This window comes from Danio aesculapii, chromosome 6 (genome assembly GCF_903798145.1).
Source record: "Danio aesculapii chromosome 6, fDanAes4.1, whole genome shotgun sequence".
Taxonomy (NCBI): domain Eukaryota; kingdom Metazoa; phylum Chordata; class Actinopteri; order Cypriniformes; family Danionidae; genus Danio; species Danio aesculapii.
This window is the reverse complement of record NC_079440.1, coordinates 53,202,392-53,222,137: the sequence shown is the minus strand read 5'-3', so window position 1 is coordinate 53,222,137 and position 19,746 is coordinate 53,202,392. Positions and strand designations below refer to the sequence as shown.

At 36.2% G+C, this 19,746-nt stretch overlaps 1 protein-coding gene across 3 annotated transcripts in view; it reads left to right on the top strand.

The window, feature by feature from the left end:
* The window catches only part of mtss1 (MTSS I-BAR domain containing 1), a 115,774-nt gene that overhangs the window by 56,476 nt on the left and 39,552 nt on the right, over positions 1-19,746 (top strand). For all 3 annotated transcript variants that reach the window (XM_056460525.1, XM_056460524.1, XM_056460522.1), the window contains exons 4-6: positions 11,778-11,862; positions 11,986-12,077; positions 15,693-15,767. In XM_056460525.1, the coding sequence (XP_056316500.1) occupies positions 11,778-11,862; positions 11,986-12,077; positions 15,693-15,767 (252 nt within the window). The remainder of the gene's footprint in view (positions 1-11,777; positions 11,863-11,985; positions 12,078-15,692; positions 15,768-19,746) is intronic.

The following is a 19,746-nucleotide window of genomic DNA, read 5'->3' as shown; positions in this document are numbered from 1 at the left end:
ATTTTGCTTGGACCTGGTTTAGACAGAGCTTACTTTGGGAGAAACGCTTGATCCTTTATTACCTGCGACTTGTTTGTGTTCTGACCACATGTGCTTGGTTGTACACTATATCAATAAAGTGTTTAGACTTTTAAAAACACTGTAGTAATACAGTGAGCCACTAAGCATTGTTCTTATCACATTTTTCAACAGGAGGAAAACCCGAAATGCGTCCAAACACTTCAATTATAGTCTGTGTTAGTAAATCCAAGACTATTGATGAACTCCAGGCATAATTATAGGCATTTATAGCCTACAGCTAATCAATCTGTCAGATTCTGGAGGGCATTACAGCTCTAAAGAACATTATAAATGATAAATGATCTTAAATAAAACATACACATTTAAAGAGATGGTATACAAGTATATAACTTTACTCACCAGGGAAACGGAGGCCACCTGAATGGTTTGTAAGCACAATTAAGTGCACACAGCTTCCCATATCATCTGATAATTGTAGGAAAAATCCCAAAAGGCAATTGACTGTGTAAAGAAACATTAACCAACACAAAAATGCGATGTATATGCCGAGTTTATCGGTTAATTAGCCGTAATCAGCTCAGGTGACGAGACAGCGAGCAGCGAGTCCTAGCTGTCACTCAAGTGGCTACACCCTTAATTATGCAGTCTTAATATAACTTAATAAAACGAAACGGATGAGATTTATAAAAATTCACCCCCCTCACAGTTGTAATTGAATGTTAATCATGGCTATATGCACCAAAGCCATCATTTGTACCAGGCTGTAAGCATGTTTTTATCAGCTGTAAAAATGGCCAATTTCCCATTGCAGTCAGAAATGACCTGGACTTCCTGGAGCCAGCCCCCCAAGGTGAGTCGATGAATTGCAGTTTTAGTTACTTCCGTATTGGTTCCCCTTGATCACGCAGCCCTATCATGTAGATACAGTGTAACTCTGCCGAGGAATTAAAAATGGAACAACGAATTACACAATTCTTAAATTGTTCTTAATCTTTGTAAAGGGCTTTCCACTCAAAAACCAGTAATTATAGATTTGAGTGCAGTTTTTACAAAGTTTTTGCCTCTTTTGAGCTCTGTTTATTTGACAACAGTTGATTGACAACCGAGATATTTGAAAACGATTAATGTCTCCGCTCAACCCCACCAGCTAAAAACGCATACAGATCTTGCGTGTGAAATGTGGTGGAAGTAATGCGACTCATTGAGCATTTGCCCGGGGCATCAGGGTGTGACGTCCCACCTCCCCAGCCTAAAAAACATCAACACAGATTAGTTTGTGGCAGAAGTTGCTCTGCTGAAGTTCATGCATCACATACACGCGCACACACACACACACGCACACACGCACGCACACACACACACACACACACACAAAACAACAACAAAGACCAGTGAGGTGCATGATGTGACATGTCTAGTCAAACTCCTGTTTGAGGAACAGTCAGATTTTAGAGAGCACACATTTACTGCCCCCGGCTATTGACGGGGAAACACTTACTTGGAAGTACAGTGACGGATGTATTTTATGAAGAACTTCAAAGGAAAAAAAGAGAATGGTATTAAACATTTAACTTTAGTTGTAGGCTTATAGAACTTCATATTATACAGTTAAAGTCCAAATTTTTAGCCCTGCTGCACAATTTTGTTTTCTTATTTTGTTTCGAAATATTTTCCAAATGATGTTTAACAAAGCAAGGAATGTGACCGTATTTACTGTAATATTTTTTCTTTTGGAGAAAGTTTTATTCGGTTCATTTCAGCTAGAAAAGAATAAATACATTTATTTTAAAAGCATTTTAAGGTCAATATTATTAGCCCACTTAAAAGCCGATCACAACAAACACACTTTTTGCGCCTTTTTTTGAATGATTTACTACTGGCCATGAGTGTTTTGTGTGCTGCTTATGTGCCCTACGTGGCTCACATTTTTTGCTGTTGCGTGTTGTGCGCTCGCAGTTAAAAAAAGTCAACTCTGGGCCGTAAAATCGTGAAAATCAATCAAAATAAAAGCTGAGGCGGAGTTTCTGTTGAGGTGACAGCAGTGTTTGTGTTTTCAAGATGACTATGGAGACTTTTGAAGATGGAGGAGAGACTAGTGGTTGCTGTTTTGAGTTATTCCGAGCTGTCACAATATTATTAAATATTAAACGTTGATATACCAATATCAACAACAATACTCAACGCACAATTTCTTAGCTGATTCAGTCGTTGCCTAGTGGCATAAAAACCGTACCACGTTTCTTTTTTTTCTTGTCAACAAAAAGGCATTGTGTGCTCCTCGCATTTTCAGAACGGAAAAGCGCGTTCGGTGTGATCACCCCGTTAAGCAAATTTTTTTTTCCCTCGAATGTCTACAGAACAACAGTTACACAATGACTTGCCTAGTTAGCCTAATTATCTTAGTTAAGCCTTTGTCACTTTAAGCTGAATACTAGTATCTTGAAAAATATCTAGAAGAATATTATGTGCTGTCATCATGGTTAGGAAATCAGTTATTAGAATAAGAGGTTATTAGTACTATTATGTTTAGAAATGTGTTGAAAAAAATCCTATTTCTGTTAAACAGAAATTGGGGTAAAAAAATAAACAGGGGGGCTAATAATTCATGGGGGCTAATAATTCTGACTTTAGCTGTATAAATAACTGTGTGTGTGTGTGTATTTAATAAATATGTATTTATTTATTTATATATATATTTGAATTATTAGCCCCCCTAAATTATTAGCGGCCCAGTTAATTTTTTTCCCCAATTTCTGTTTAATGGAGAGCAGATTTTTTCAACACATTTCTAAACATAATAGTTTTAATAACTCATTTCTAATAACTGATTTATGTTATCTTTGCCATGATGACAGTAAATAATATTTAACTAGATATTTATCAAGACACTTCTATACAGCTTAAAGTGACATTTAAAGGCTTAACTAGGTTAATTGGGTTAACTAGGCAGGTTAGGGTAATTAGGCAAGTTATTGTATAATGATGGTTTGTTTTGTAGACTAACGAAATAAAAGAAGAAGCTCAAAGCAACAAATAATTTTGACCTTAAAATGATTTTTAAAAAGTTAAAAACTGCTTTTATTCTAGCCGAAATAAAACAAATAAGACTTTCTCCAGAAGAAAAATTATTATCAGACATACTGTGAAAATTTCCTTGCTTTGCTAAACATTTGGGAAATATTTAATAAAGAAAAAAAATTCAAAGGGTGGCTAATAATTCTGACTTCAACTGTGTGTGTGTGTGTGTGTGTGTGTGTGTGTGTGTGTGTGTGTGTATGTATATAATAATGCATATAGTTACGTCACATGCACAAATTGTGTCAGCACTGTTCCGCACTTGTTTTGAAATTGAAAACATATGTGACATTTCTTAGTTGCAAGGTCATAACATTGATATTCTTGAAGCAGATTAGTGTTCAGTTTCACATTTTGTAAATAGGCTGCTGCTGAACACTCTTGAGAAATGCAGGGAAGACGCAAGTAATTCACACATGCTCAGCCAATCTCTCTTCCAACTGCATAACTGCTTTAGTTTTATCCCATGAATAAAATCCTGAATGATGCAATCAGCTTGATGTTACTCTTACAAGAAATTAAAAGGGAAGAATTCATTTAAGCGTGTTTTTGAATTGGCAACGGCTCATGCAGGAAATCAGGTTTTTATGGGGAATCTGATGAAATGACAGCATTTTTTCCCCACATATGATATGATGAACAGCTATGCAAATAAACTGCAATGTCTTCATGTTTCAGTTTTACAATTTTGTTCCTCCTTGAAATTGGCATCGGCATATATATAATACAATTCTAATGTTGTATTAAACTAGTGTAATATTGTGAATCAAACCCTTTTCTCTATAAAAGAGATCTGAGCCCAGTGACGTAAATGTGTATGTTTCTTTAAATATGAGTGGTCTATTAAAATGTTATTTTGAAGAGGGTTTGAGAGAACGAATCAAAAAGAGAAGCTCCAGGTTTTTCAGGCCTATAAGAGATTAGCATATTTGAATATTGAGTCAAGTACATCCTGCTGATCAAACTGTTAAAGAGGCCCTATTATGGGTATTTGAAAATGACCTTCCATGTAGTGTGTAACACAGCTCTAAGTGAAGTGAAATATCCAGCTAAGGCTTAAATCTGAAAGTGTGCCGTGTTTAAAACTATTGATTCATCTATAAAAGAGTCGACTTATAGTGGTTCGAATGAATTGCCACGATAACGAATCTTTTGCTGTGTCGGCGTGACGACATTACGAAACTGAAGCCCTTCTCATTTGTTGCGCGTGCGCAGACCCGGGAAAATTTAACCTCCCTGCCCACTAACACTGTAGAAAGAAAAAGAGAAAGACAAACACTGTAGCAGATCACTGTTGAATCATGTCGTTAGGACTCTGTTCTCTGAAGTGTGAGGGAAAGTTAGTGTTATTTTTCCTACCCAAAGATGAGGCTGTGAGGAGTCAGTGGTTGAAGTTTATTTTTACAAAAATACCTCAGCATTATAGCCCCAGCCTTGTGCTGTGTTCCTGTCATTTTTCTGACGAGTGCTTCAGCAATCTACACGCTTACAATGGGGTATTCGTCAGCTGTTTTTTAAAGGAAGGAACAGAAAAGAATATTGATGTATGATACTTTGTCAGAGCTTTACAGTACATAGTTGATATGGACCAGTTTCTTCCTCCATTTCACGAGTGTAAGTTAGTGCGATTTAAAATGGTTGCCTCTCGGTTTTCTCTAGCTTGCAAATTATGTGTTTACTTGTTACTTGTAACCGCTTATATTGTATCTGGTTAACTCTTTATATTCTCATATCACGTCTAAAACCACGTTGAAAGCGTGACACGTGCCACTTTGTTTACGGATTTAAATGCATTTGTGAGCTTGTGATCTAGTGCCGTTTGTCATTGCTATGGCCTTCATCAGCTGTTCCTGCATATGTGTGGCTGTCAAGTTTCAAATGAGTTCAACTTTTGCCGCTGTGTGGATTTATACTGAATGCGTGTTGTTGTTATTACTTATGGCTAAGAATAGAGCAATACGCTGGTGTTTAACTGCATTGCTTTAATGCACTCCTGCATTGGGATCACACATACACTCTGCACTCCGACCACTGGTTGATAAGTCGTGGTGGGCGTTTCTCTCTGTCTCACGCTGAACGCAGTTGACCAATCACAACAGATTGGGTCATCGGACCAATCAGCGAAGATTAGCATCGCGCTAAGGAGGAAATTGGGAACAAATTAATCGTTGAACGACTCGTATGGGAGTCGTTGGAATAATTAGATAAAAATAAATGCATATTATAAGACAATCAAAGTGTTTTTTTCCTTGCATGCATATTAGACTGTTGTTGGGGACCCCCAAACCAAAATATGACATTTTTTAATGCTTTAAATATAGACCTTTTTCTAGCTTGCTGCGTGGAGAGCGCCATAGCGACCAGCGTGTTCCGGTAGACTGTTAAGAACTTCTGTTTGCAGCGTTTACAACCGGTAATTTGCGCTCCAAAAATGGGTTTCAATATCGTTTTGAGTGGATTACGGAGTGTTTTTGTGATGCACAATTTAAAAAGTGTGTGTTAAAGCCGTTATAATCTGTCAGATCTGTGGGTTAAGCGCGAGAGAAAAGCGTTCTCCTAGTTCACGTGTCTGCCGTAACAGGTATGCAAGTCATGCAATTTACAAAAATGACCAATAAAAGTGCGTCACTGATCTGGCTGATTTACATGTTCATTCTAATCGCGAGCCGTTTATGTTTCATTGAGTGTGTAGTATTTACCATGGTTTGTGTTTTTCTGTCATTTCAAACGTCACTTTATTTTCACTTTGTCACAGTTATTAAATCAGTGTGTCAGTGGGACAATACAGGTTACGTGTGTGTGTCAAACATATTGGAGAATTACATTTGTTTGGGATGGCTTTATATTTGAAATAAAGAGAAACTGTTGACTTTAGCGATGACGAGACTTCATTTAAACGGCACAAAATGCTGTCTGACAATGAGGGGAAAATGCCTCGCAGCAGTTGCTTTCCATCCTATTAGATCGCATTTTTTAAATAACCAGTGCAGGAGGTGGCGCTGATTGACAGCAGTATTAATTCAAAGATGTTAAAAGCAAATAAAATTGATTAAAACTATCGTTTAAAGCTGTCCAGATGTGACTGTTTATACGCATCAGCTACCGACCGGAAGTTCTTAGCATTCTCATTGCGCATACACGCAAAGCATAATGGGTAATTTTGCGTTCTAAGAAAAAGGTCTATAGCAGCATTGAGAAGGTTTGTATAGACTTAAAGTAAATTCATTTTAATCACTGACCAACAGGGTCAAGTATGCTAAAAGTAATTATGCTATTTTATCAGATAGCATGATCATTTTTGCGCTTATGGGTTGGCAGGTTAATGAATGTATCATTACAATGTAATGCAGAATCTAACGAGTTTATCAGGCTTTGTAATCAGAATTATTCAGATAGTACTGTATCATAACGACACTAAGTGAGCCAGTCTAGTCTATGCCTTTCCCAGATGTTTGGCCTCGATGTTAAAGTGAATTGTTGAATTCATCTCAGTTATTAACTTTTTTTTGTTTTCTTTTCCTCAGCTGACTTTAGGTTGGGGGAAAAGTCAAATAAAGTCCAGCATTTGTGTGTGTGTGGCCCTAAAAATGGGACTGCCTTTACTTACCGTGTGAGATTGATTGTTTTTTTCACTGTTGTCCTTACTTAGAAAGAGAATAATCGGAAAGGCAAAGGAATCATTGTGTTATAACGAGGGTAATTCACAGCAGTCGTGTCACACATTGCATTGGTAAATAAATCCATTTTAGCCAGACAATGAAAAGGAGAAGTGAAAAGCTTCCATTGTAAACATCTCTGTTGTTCATAATAAACTCAATCTAGGTTTTGCGCACCATTCTCGCTCGATGTTATTGAGCGAAGATAGTGAAAGCAAAGGCTTGAGGAGTCGGGGAAGAGCTGGTTTTTCTGGCACCCTGTCTGTGGTGTGAGCATTGGCTTGATAAATGTGCGGATCTCTTTCTCTCTCTCTCTCTGCATGCTGGAGGGTTTGGTGCAGTGATGCATTAGTGTGATTATGCAGAAGCAAAGTAATTGACCTCCTTTAAAACTTTGGGGGTCTGCTCTAATTCTTCAATATTATTCCAATTAGGAGTTTTATATGACTCATTGTGTTGTCTTTTGATTAACATTAACAACAAGTTTAGTTAGCAGTAGTTTTATTATATTAATATCCAATGCACATACCTTTTAAAGTTATTACACATCAGATTTTCCCCCAGGTGCTTACATTCACTTAAGTTGGGATTGCTTTATGATCAACAGAGTCTTTGTCTGTGTGTAGATTTTAGGTGGGTGTCAGACTGTGTGACAATAAGTTTAGGGTATTACCGTGTTTGATGACGTTTTATTTAGGGCTGCACAATATTGGAAAAATTTGATAATGTTTTATTTTTTGGTGATAAATATTGTGATGTGAATACAGTTTCACAAGATGCTTTGAATAGCTCTATTTGATGGTTTTCTTGGGAGTCTAACTGTATTCAGGTACAGAAATTGAAATATTATAATGCAACAAATGCTTTTCTTACTTTGTCTCATTTCTAGTCAAAATATCTAAAAAAAAAAATAATAAAAATCTTAGAGAAAGTAAAAATATTGTTTTGTTTTCACCTTCAGAAAAAATGTCAAAATTAAGTTTTTCCTTAAAACAAGCTAAATTATCTGCCAGTGGGGTAAGTAAAATTGTCTAGTTTCCTCTCTGAAATGTAGATTTTTTAAATATATATATTATTAATTTTTTAATTTTTTTATGAATTGAATAAATTCCATATAAATACAGTAATTAAATACAATCCTGTAGTTTCTGGTCAAGTATAAATCAGACTCCACATTAGAGCTCTAAACCTACACTGGTCTCACGGTTCGGTTACGATTATTATGCCATCAATTTGGTTCAATTCGATATCTGGATGCATCACGGTGCATTGACGATGCTTTCCATAAACTGTTTGATATTTTACTTAGCAACACAATAATTCATCTATTAAAATTTATAAGTATATTTATAAGTATATTTATATTATATTTACATTTATTTATATATAGTGTATTTATGTATTATTTGTAATACATATTTGTCCATTAATACAGCAGACAGATACATATGTACTGTACCTTTAATTTTACCTGCTAAAAGAAAACACTCTTTTTGAATGGATCAATCAAAACTAGAGTACATGCACAGAACAACATCAGCATTTATATCAAATAAAAAATGTAAATATTATCCTGCTTGTTTTTTTTTTAGCGCTGTCGAGCGAGTTCTTAAACGTCTATGATTCCTCACACGCTCAACAGAAAAGGCTGCGATTGGCTCTAACAATCAGTGCGGCTCTGATCAGTGATACAGACACTGATGTTAAACGGCCACCTTGATCAGCTGATCCACACTCTGCAGACCCACTTGTGTCTGGATCCACAAGTAACGTCATTGTTGTAACAGCCGAGAGAGGAGATAAGACGAACATGACAGCAGGTCAAAGGGGCCACAGAGAGAGGGAGTTTACAGCTTTGATTTTTTTCTAACTGGGGTCTGATGTACTTCCATGTCAGTGAAAGACAGTCCAGCAAACTCACAAGCAGTGAATTGTGCACAGTTATCTGCATCTTAATTAGTTGAAGCATTTTAATTACTTGCGGTCTCCTCCTTCGTCATAGTAAGCTACCGCCATATAACGATATGTGATAAATGACGACAATACGTAATAACCAGTTATGATTTTTACTGATCTGATACTGAATTGTTTGCGTCTGCATCGCAGTGCATCAAAGAAACAATACATTTTGACACTCCTACTTAACATTGCATATCTTGCGATGCGACCATTGCAGATGCGCACATTGCAATATCGATGCAGCCCTAGTTTTATTTTAGATCAAGTGTGGGTCACGCTTTTTGTTATTCATGTATTTTCAAAGGACATAAGGAAAGCATTTGCATCTAATCTTTCAGTTTTCACTTAAACAAAAGAGGTTAATTTAGATTAGTTAAAACATATCGCTTTTTTGGCTTATTAAAAAACTAAGCTTTTTGTGTATTGATGCAGAACAATGTATATATAAATTCAAGGCTGAAATGATTTATACTCTCTGTAAATTCTGGCTTGGTTCTACTTTCCACCAGCAAGTTTTTTTTTTTTTTTTTTTTTTTATATGACTTTTTTTAAATGGCTTCTCCTAAAATATAATAAGATGATATACAAGAGGGCGTCATTATAAAAAAAAATACATACAGTATATTTTATCCACTTTTATTTACATTTGAATTGTAAATAAACATAAACTGTATTGAATTTGCCAGATTCATGAATAGTTTCAAGCTTGTATATGCACACAAATTTATTATATTACATTATACATTGTATTATGCAAAATGAAGAGTTTATCTTATCTTTGCCGCCTTTAATTGTTAAGTTTACTTTGGATGTGTTGTGATGTTGTCACTCTGTTGCCTGGCTGCCAGTTTGTGGAACTAGCAGCTCACTATTTATTTATTTGTTGTGATTCAAGGAAGTAAATATCAGAAAAAAAGGAGTGCCAAAAACATCATCGTCCATTTCTCTGTTTGCATTACACTTGTGTCTCCAAAGCAAAGACTGACACATTTGTATTACATTCCAGAAAGCACCGTCATTGGCACTACCATGAAAAATGAAACCGTATTTGTGCTGACTGGCACGGAATGGAACGATTAAGCAAAGACAACTGTTATTGTTAGCCCGATAGTGGGGGAAAAAGTTGCTAATATGGGTTGCATCCTCTTGTCTTCTGGGTTAGAATGCCCTGATACAGGTACACGGACTGTGCTAAAAGAAACTAGGTCAAATATGCTTTAAGTGCCTCTTTAAATCTTGTGAGGCCAGTAATGTAATTACCCACTGAATCATTGCTCAGATTGAATGACATTTCTGCCATTATTTACTCACTTTTTATTTAATTCCATATCTGTAGGACTGACTTTTCTCCTTCTGTGGAGTAAAGTTTTCCATGCTCTTTCTTTCTCTTTTATTTTTATTATTTAGGGGTTTTTCATCTTTTCTTGGAAAGGACAGTAGAGGTTGCAGACAGGAAAGTATTGGGAGCAGAGAGAGGGGAAGGGTCTGCAAAGGACCTCAAGCTGGGAAACGAACTCGGGTCGCCGTGAGCACCATGGTGCTATATGTCAGCGCACTTAACCACTAGGCTACTGGTGCCGACCCATGCTCTCTTTCTCAGGGTGCTTTCACACCTGCCTTGTTTAGTTTGGTTGAATTGCACTAGAGTTCGCTTTCTCTCTTGGTACGGTTCGTTTGGGCAGGTGTAAATGTAGCAATCGCACTCGAGTGCGCAACAAAAGCGGACCAAAACAGCGTACCGAGACCTCCTTGAAGGGTTGGTCTCGGTATGCTTTCAAACGAACCCTGGAGAGATTCGTTTGTTGTGAGAAGATGATCCTAGCTAAAACAGACCCAACCGCAAAAGTACTGCGCCTTTTTGGACTAATCCAGCTGTCGTAGGGCAATGCGCTGTGCATTATGGAATGTGGAGGAAAAATATTTGTTGACAGCGCTTTACCAACAGAGAGAGAGAGAGAGAGAGAGAGAGAGAGAGAGAAACATTACCTGATGGATCGTTGATAATATTTCCAGAAGATGATCATGTCGCAGTTTAGCTAAATTAATTCACGCCTCCTCCTGAAGTGACTAACGATGCACCTTCATCGTTTGCAATGCATTAAAACATTGTTCTCCAGCCGCAGCCACGCTTCATTCTCGAAATGTATAGTTTGTCTAGAGTAATGTATACAAGCTATATAGTATACTATGAGCAGGGAAACAATCAGCCAGTGTAGTCGTAGCTCCATAGTCAAAAGCAATATTTTGTGTCTGCTGGTTTGTTTACTTGTTAGAGTTCCATTGGCATTTCCCGCACGTGAATTCTGACCAATCGAAAAGCAGTTTAGGAAATAAGTTTAACAACATCTGGCCAATGAGTGATGTGGATTTGGTCACATGACTGCATTTTGGTTCTTTTCAGCTAGATCAGACTAAAGCAATAAGTGGGGTGTGAAAACGACCCAAAGACGGCAGAAAATACTACAATGTATCATTTGTTGCCCTTGGTTCGGACCGAATGAAGCGAACTACAGATGTGAAAGCACCCTTACAGTGCAACTGAAGGCTTCAAGCTTCAAAAAGAATGCAAAAGCTTCTTAAAAGTAGTCTGTATGACCCGTCATTGTGATGATTTGTGAGCAAATCGTTCACTTAAGTAGGATTTTATTGTAAGTCATGAGTTTAGGAAGACATGATGGCAAGGAAATGATGATAGAAGTTTCAGTTTTGGGAAAATTGCTTCATTAATCCTCATTAATGGGGAATCTGTGCAGCATCATTTGAAGCACGCATTCCTGTTAAAGATAAGATGAGTTATGTTGCAAGCTGTCTGTTTGAGACATGTTACAAAACGAAGCCCATTCAGACGTAGCAAAGAAAGAGAGGCAAAAAGTAAGGACTAAAATGAAGAGGAGAACAATGTGATGAAACTGTTCTTTCAGGATTCTTAAGCAATATGTTTCTCTCTCTCTCTCTCTCTCTTTCTCTCTCTCTTGAAATTTTGCTGCTCCTGATGGAACTCTGAATGGAAGATTATAAGATTAATGGCAATGATATTCATTTCTTTTCTCTTTTTTTCCCTTTAAGGAGCGACAAAAGAAATCGGATCAGCTTTAACCAGAATGTGTATGAGGCATCGAAGCATTGAGAATAAGCTCAAACTGTTCACGACGTAAGGCCAATTAATTCTGTTTTACTTCATTACCAATTCAGCTAGTCTGGTTATTTATTACTTGTATGGACATTTGAACTTTAGTGTGTGTGTGTGTGTGTGTGTGTGTGTGTGTGTGTGCAGGGCTCTTATGGATAACCTGATTACTCCTCTGGAGCTGAAAATTGAAGAGTGGAAAAAGGTTGCCAGTCAGCTGGATAAAGACCATGCCAAAGGTATCAGCCTCCTCCTTTATGAGATCTAATCACAATTCAACAGGTTTAGCATTTAATCTTTGTGTGGAAAAAGTTTCTTTTCTACCGTAGAGGGTAAAGTGTCATTTTAATGCCTCAATGGATATTGGAAATTGTTAAAACAAACTCAAGCAGTATAAAAAAAGTGACCTAGATAAATGTCCAGGTTGTTAAATATGGTCAGTCCAGGCTTAGTAATTGCTTATTATGCACCCGTGATTTAATGATTGTAACTTTAAAGAGGTAATATCTTGAAAATGTATTGATATTTAAATATTAAAAAGAAGCTACAAAACTCTGTTTACAATGTCTTTGTGACCTTTTGGGGTCTTTGGAGTTTTACATTGCCTTTTAATTGAAAACTTATTAAAAAAATTAGTATGTTCCGCACAATCGATTTGTGTTGGGACAACATGAAGGAATTAAGTTAAATTAATTAATTTTTAGAAATTTAAGTGGGTTGATCATAAAACAATTAAGTTGTCTCCCCCTAAAAACCCCAAGAATTGTCATGTTTTAGCTGAATGTAAATAAGTAGTTTGAACAAACAGTAAATATCTTTTTTTGAGTGTTTTTTGTGTTTCACGCAATCAGTTTGATTGTGAACTTTGAACTTTGTTAATCTGTTATTTCTCTCTGTAATGTAAAGCCTATAATACATTCTAGCCAACGATTATGTGTTAAGGGGTTGAGCGACTTAATATTTTTGGATGTTGACTTTTATGTTAACAAAGTCAAGTCGACCTCGACTAGTTGCTGGTGATGTCATCAATGAAATACAAGGTTCGCAACATGCCACAATTTGCAATTTATTGGCATGAAAAAAAAAAGTATATATATTTGACACAATGCAACATTACCAATGACTAATTTTAGTGCAAAACAATTGCATTGTGAAAACTTTCATTTCGTTAATAATGCAACTTTAACTTTTTGACACACCTCTGTGGCTGAGCACTTCACGATTTTTGCGCGCTTCAAGGTTCATTTACAAAATATGTTGGTGTCTACGCTTCGCAAAGGGCAACAGCCAATAACATTACTTTTCCAGGGTTGCGTAAACATGATTGGCTAGCATCTGCTCTAGGGTATTTGCATGGAGTGATTTAACTGGCATCTGTTTGACGATTTAAAGTTCACTCAACGTTCACGTGAATTTTTGCCGCTGACATAAGAAAAATAACACTTTAAAAATTACATCAAATAATTCGAGAGCAATTTCATTCAGTGAACCACCTTAGTGTGTAAAGCTGCCATGTAGTCCAGGTCAAAAAATACAGGACCTGCACAGCGCGACTAGTCGATGTCAATCAAAAAGCGTCGTGGCAGAGCATTAAAGTCGACAAAAAAAGTATGTGCTTTTTCACAGCCGTTGTAAGAATATCAGTGTTGGAAAAAAACTGTCCTATTAGCTGCACACAGTTAATTATTAAATGGCTCTTAACTCTGTGGGAGTCCCTCAGACAGTTATATTACAGTTCATAATGGATCATTTATTCATGAGAACAATCCATTATGTCATATAAAAGATTAGGTGTTCAATCAGTTGGTTTGCAGCTCTCCAGTAAATGCGCCGCTACACCCACGTCCTCCAACACGTCTGTCTGTCTGGGGTGGCTAAGAGGTCGTTTCACTTGACATCTTTGTGAATAATTAATTACCAATGCTTACTAAGACAGGCAAAGTTATACACATACAGTTGAAGTCAGATTTATTAGCCCTCCGGTATATTTTTTCCCCAATTTCTGTTTAACACATTTCTACACTTAATAGTTTTAATAATTCATTTCTAATAACTGATTTCTTTTATCTTTGTCATGATGACAGTAAATAATATTTGACTATATTTGCAAGATACTAGTATTCAGCTTAAATTGACATTTAAAGGGTTAATTAGGCAAGTCATTGTATAACAGTGGTTTGTTCTGTAGACCAGGGGTTTACAACCTTTTAGGACACACGCCCAGCCAAGTTTGTCCAATACAATACCCCCCCCTCCAGCGAGACAAAATTATAATGCATGTGCAAACATCATTCACATATTACTTGCTGCGTCTAAAGTTCGTAGCATTAATTACATTAAAGCATAGTGATACAGCTTACCTGATTCAGTGTGATAAACCTGTTTACATGAGGACAGCATGCTAATCCGTGGTTGCATTCCTGACATGACTAACCGTAAATCATCTTCCACTGTCAATAAGCGTGTGACATAGCCTATTTGCTTTTGAAGTACATACATACAGAAAATTCTGCTTCACAAAGCCAAGTTTGCAGAGCCCTGACATGACTTTTCACCGCATTTTGCGACAAGAACCATACGCACCTACTGAGTCAGTAAAGGGCCGCAGACACACACATTGCGAAATGCGGAAGTGTTTTTCTTTCCATTTGCTGTGCGGTAGTGATGCGCGGATGGCGGTCATATCCGCGGGCACTGTGTAAAATCCGCGTGTCGGGTAATAAAAAAAAAAACATTATGATTAATTGCGGGTCGGTTGCGGGTGGATGTAGCGGGACATGGCAGTGGACCAGCGAAAATCAGAGAGAGGGCTTTGCAGAATGGGAAGATGAAACGCCCAAAATAATGTATGAAATGCAAGAGTAGCCTTCTGTTCAAAGTTTCAGTTAGAGGAGTCATCAGAGGAAAGTCTGCTGTCCTTCTGGGAGAAACAAGATCGCATATTTCCACAACTGCAGCGCCTTGCGAGGAGAATCTTGTTCATTCCTACAAGCAGTGCGAGCGAACGCTCAATTCAGTGCAGCCTGCCACGTTTTGGAGGCGAGGCGGAATTGCCCGAATCCAGGCACAGTAGATGCTATTCTGTTTTTGGACATTGCGAAGAAAAAGGCCAAGTAAACATAACATAGCTGCCGTTTAGGCTGAAGTGGCACCCTTTTTGTTATCTTGTTCCTGTATCTGTAAAAAATAAAATGTCTTATTTTTACTTTCTGTATCTATTTGAAAATGAAGAAAATGTTGTCTAAAGACAAACTTTTGTTTTTATAAATAAATGTTACTTTTACGATTAACAAATTATTTTACTATCAGAGATGCGCAGATTAAAGCTCACTGAATCTGCTGATAATATCCACGGTGACTTATCATCATGCCTAAAACAAAGAATTAAATAATCAAAGTGACGATCGGGTGCATGAAGCATGTCAAATGCACAAAACTCCCAATTAGCGGCCACAAGATGTCTATATCTCATCATTGCTATAACTTCACATGTAAATCGCTCGCGCTTCATCTGCGTCTGCTTACTGCACAAGCTGAAAACTCCCATCGTCCCCATTCCATGTAATGTAATGATGGTGCACGTAAGATGTAGTTTTTCGAGAGACACTTAAATACATCACATGCGCTACGTATGAAACATGCTAAACTTTTTATTGATTTATGCGTTGAATTCAGCGATCACGGAATTGAGAAAAACTAGGGGGGTTGATATATATACCATATATATAACAGGACAGCTAATAATTTTGACTTCAACTGTATTTGAGATTGCTGTGTATAACAACTGTCTTCATCATCATTTGCTTCCATTGCTGAGCCTAATATGCTTCTTTTATTCTTATTATTGTTTCTAGAATATAAGAAAGCACGTTCAGAGATCAAAAAGAAATCTTCGGACACGATTAAACTGCAGAAGAAAGTCAAAAAAGGTAAGGCTTCAGCACTTATTATATAACATTGCTTGAAATGAAGTGAAATGCCCACGGGTGAACACCCTGGGTAAATAATATCTTATTAATGTTCTGTAAGTTGCAACTTATAGTCCTGTTGTCTAGTTATATACACACACTGCCTCAGATCTCTTTGTGTGAACACAATAGGTCGTGCTCATGACTTCTGTTGGCTCCACACCCTGTGTTGTCATAATACCACGCCTCGTGTTGTCATGGCATCAACCTTGGTGATCTTGCACCCAGTTCAACTGCACTGAGAGCTTCATTGAAACAGTCCTTTAGTGTTTATTTGAACAGATTTAGACTAATAGTAAATCTAAAGGTATTATTGAGGAAAAGTTTAGGTCGTCAAATAATTATCTAATCAATGGCTATGTTTCCATCCACCTGTTTTTATGCACATTTTGGATATGTTTTATTTATTTATTTGTTTATTTTTTTGTAATAATTTTTTTGGGGTTTTCCCCTTTAATGTATAAACAATATTATTGACAGGAAAGCGTAGGGAGCGGAGAGAGGGGAAGGATCGGCATAGGACCACGAGGTGGGAATCGAACTCGGGTCGCCATGAGCACCGGAATGCATGTGTCGACACACTAACCACTACACCACTGGTGCCGACCACATTTTGGATATGTGGATAAAAAGTAGTTGATGGAAATGCCAAAATGTGCATAAATTTGGAAAATATGCTTAAGAAAAATGTATGTGCATAACTGGGTCGGATTCATTTTTTTTATTCTATAAGAAAAAACTACGATGGAAACTAGGGATGGTCATAATAACCGATTAACCGTTAACTGAAATAATGCGTTTTTAACCGATTAATGGTATCAGTTAAAGAATTAAAAAATATTATTATATATTTTTTTAAGGTTTGGCTGCATCTGGGGCTGATCACAGGGAACATGCTTTTTGCGTTGAGAGGGGCGTCTTTTGAATGGTTAACTAACGGCTGTGAGTGTTTTGCGGTGCCCTGCGTGCCTCACATTTTTGCCGTTGTACGCTTTGTGCTCACAGAAATCAAATCGGTTCAATCAAATGAAAGCAGAGGCGGGGTTTCCGTTGATTAAATGCATATTTTCTGTGGAATAATCGATTTGAGGTAGCCTGATATTTTTATTTGACGGAAGAAAAAAAAGACATGATTGGACAAACAGCAAATGCCAGTTCTCAAAAAGGATTCAGTCACCGTTTCGTTTTGTAATCTAAACTTGTCATTTAAGTGAAAAATATCTAGAGCAGAACTATTTATTTTATTCTTTTTATTTAGTTTATTCTGTTTTTCTATGCTGTTGGAAATGCTGCAGGTGCTTGAAGATGTGCTGTTGTTGTTGATGTTCTGTATGCTGCTGTTCACATCAGTATTTTAAAATGCAGTATTTAATGTGTCAGACACAAAATAGACACGTAAATTATTTATTTTATTAAATGATAATTTAATATTAATCTGACCAGTTAATGGTTTATATTCGGTGAATGAGCGACGGTTGTTGGTTGGCAAAATTAACCGAAATAAGCGTCCCTAATGAAAACACTTACTAAACTAATTCTAGTATGCGCATTAAAAAAAGTCATGTGATTTTATTATAAGAGGTCATATGATGTTATAAATGTGTGTGAATGGACAAACCAGCAGGCTGAACACACAGTAAAACATCTGAAATGTTGTTTTGATCACTCTAAAACACCTTAACCATTTCAGTATTAGTGTTTATTATATCATTAATTACCTTCAGAATTGTCAAGAGCGGAGCATTTGTGCGCGTCTCACGCCTTTAGACATCACCACCTGTTCACTGCATGTTGGCATGTCGGCAATATTAATAAAGAAAAAATTCACACAGTTTCTCCTACCACAGCAAATTCTGTTTTTACTTTTGATATTTAGCGCCAGTTAATCAGGAAGTGACGATTTTGTTCTCTTTGACTCATTAGATGGAAACGCTGCTTTATTTGCACTTCTTTTATGCGATAATCCAGTTTTGCGCATCTTTGGATGGAAACATAACTACTGAATCATGTAGCGCTTTCAAATATAAAGCACACCCCTATGGAATTTTTCACAATTTAAATTAAATGGAAAAAAGGGAATTTCAGTGTGGAATTCGTGGTCATATTTATTCCAAATATTAAAACACACCTAGTTCATGTTTCACCTTTCAAATTTGATGGAAAAAAGGGAATTTCAGTATGGAATTCATCTTGGTCATATTTTTCCAACTATCAAAAGAAAAAATAACAAATTGCATTTGCATAAGAAAAACAGAACTTTGTTTGCTCAACCATTAAGACTGTTTCTATTGTGGCATTATTTTCACAAACAGTAAGCACACTCATGACAAAATTGTCATTACTGTAATACAAAAAAAGCTAATAATAACAATAATAATATTTTAAAAATGTTTTTAATTAATTATATTTATACATGGTGGTAACGGTTACTTTCTGCTGATGTATGGCAAAAATAACAAAAACTCTAAATACTACATGTCTCAGTTAATATGCTTTTATACTATAATATGATATTTATTTAAAAAAACGTATTTTTTGTTTTAAAAAAACTATTTTTAGTTTTAATTTTTATTATTTTAATTTTTATTAATTAAAAATTGTACCTTCAGTTCCTAATTTGTCCAATGTATGTTTAGATAAATCATCTACTACTATTATTTGAACTACGTTTATATATAATAACTTTAACTGTTAAAAGTTGCTAGTTAATTAATAAAAATTATTAGTAACTAATAAAGTTATGGTAACTAATAACCTTAACTTTTCCGAATTTGATTTTGTAAAGCTGCTTTGAAACAATAATTATTGTGAAAAGTGCTGTACACATTACCTTGAATTGAATTGAATTTATTTTCTGCTTTTTTTGTCAATCGATCAGTAAATTTTAAATTTTGTTTTAATTATTTGCACATATTCCTGACTATAATATATAGCAGCCTTATTGCAAAAATGTAAATCTTTTGATTTTAGTGTGAAACAGTTTAGACCTGTTTGTGTTAAGTATTTAGCTTTTTGTGTTAAACATTTGTACTTGAACATGTTAAATGTAATTTATACCTGTCATGACAAGAAACATAAAGAGTATTTTCAGTATCACTAATCCAGTCTTTACTGTCACATAATCTTTAAAGGTGCAGTATTTAAGTTTGACACCCAGTAGTTGAACTAGGTATGGCATCCCTGGTTCAAAACACACAAGCGCAGGTTGCTAGATTGACGAACAAACAAAGGCTAATTTGGGTCGTGTTATAAATAAAAGCAACGGCACATGATAGAAGGAATATTTTACATATTAAAAGGAGTTTTTGTCCTAACTAACACCTAAAATTTATATTTTAGAAACGGCTTTTATTTTCTTGCAGTTGAACAACAGAAAACTGACAATGACCTCAGGTACACCTTATGTGCTTTATTCAATGTTAAATGCTAATAATGTGAGTTTGAATGTCATTTTACATGACATTTATTACCATACTACTGAAAGCAGCAGCAGATAGTTCACCTCACTTGACAATAAAATAAACTGTTTAAAATAGAACTTTGGAACTGTGACTCAGTGCAAGCCAACAAACATCAGTGAATCAACATCTACATTTAATAATGTTAAAGAGGTTAAACATGTATTAATTAGATTATAAACCTTACCATTTCCTTGGATTGCAGTAAGTGCACTATTCTGTGCATTTGATTGGCTGTATTTAAATTTCTGTTGTGTTACTTCAGGTGCAAACACCCAAATTGACCCTTCACTAAGCCACACCCGAAAACTGCCACACACCAACCGTGTCTTAGCAACCGTAGCTACGTACAGGAAGTCTGTCAAGCTTTTGAGCGAGGGAAACAGGCCTAATGTTTACATTCATTATAGTTATATTATTTGCTATTTAATAACCACATCATTAGGGACTCTGAATCTGCGTCTCATTTTGGAGGCTGATAC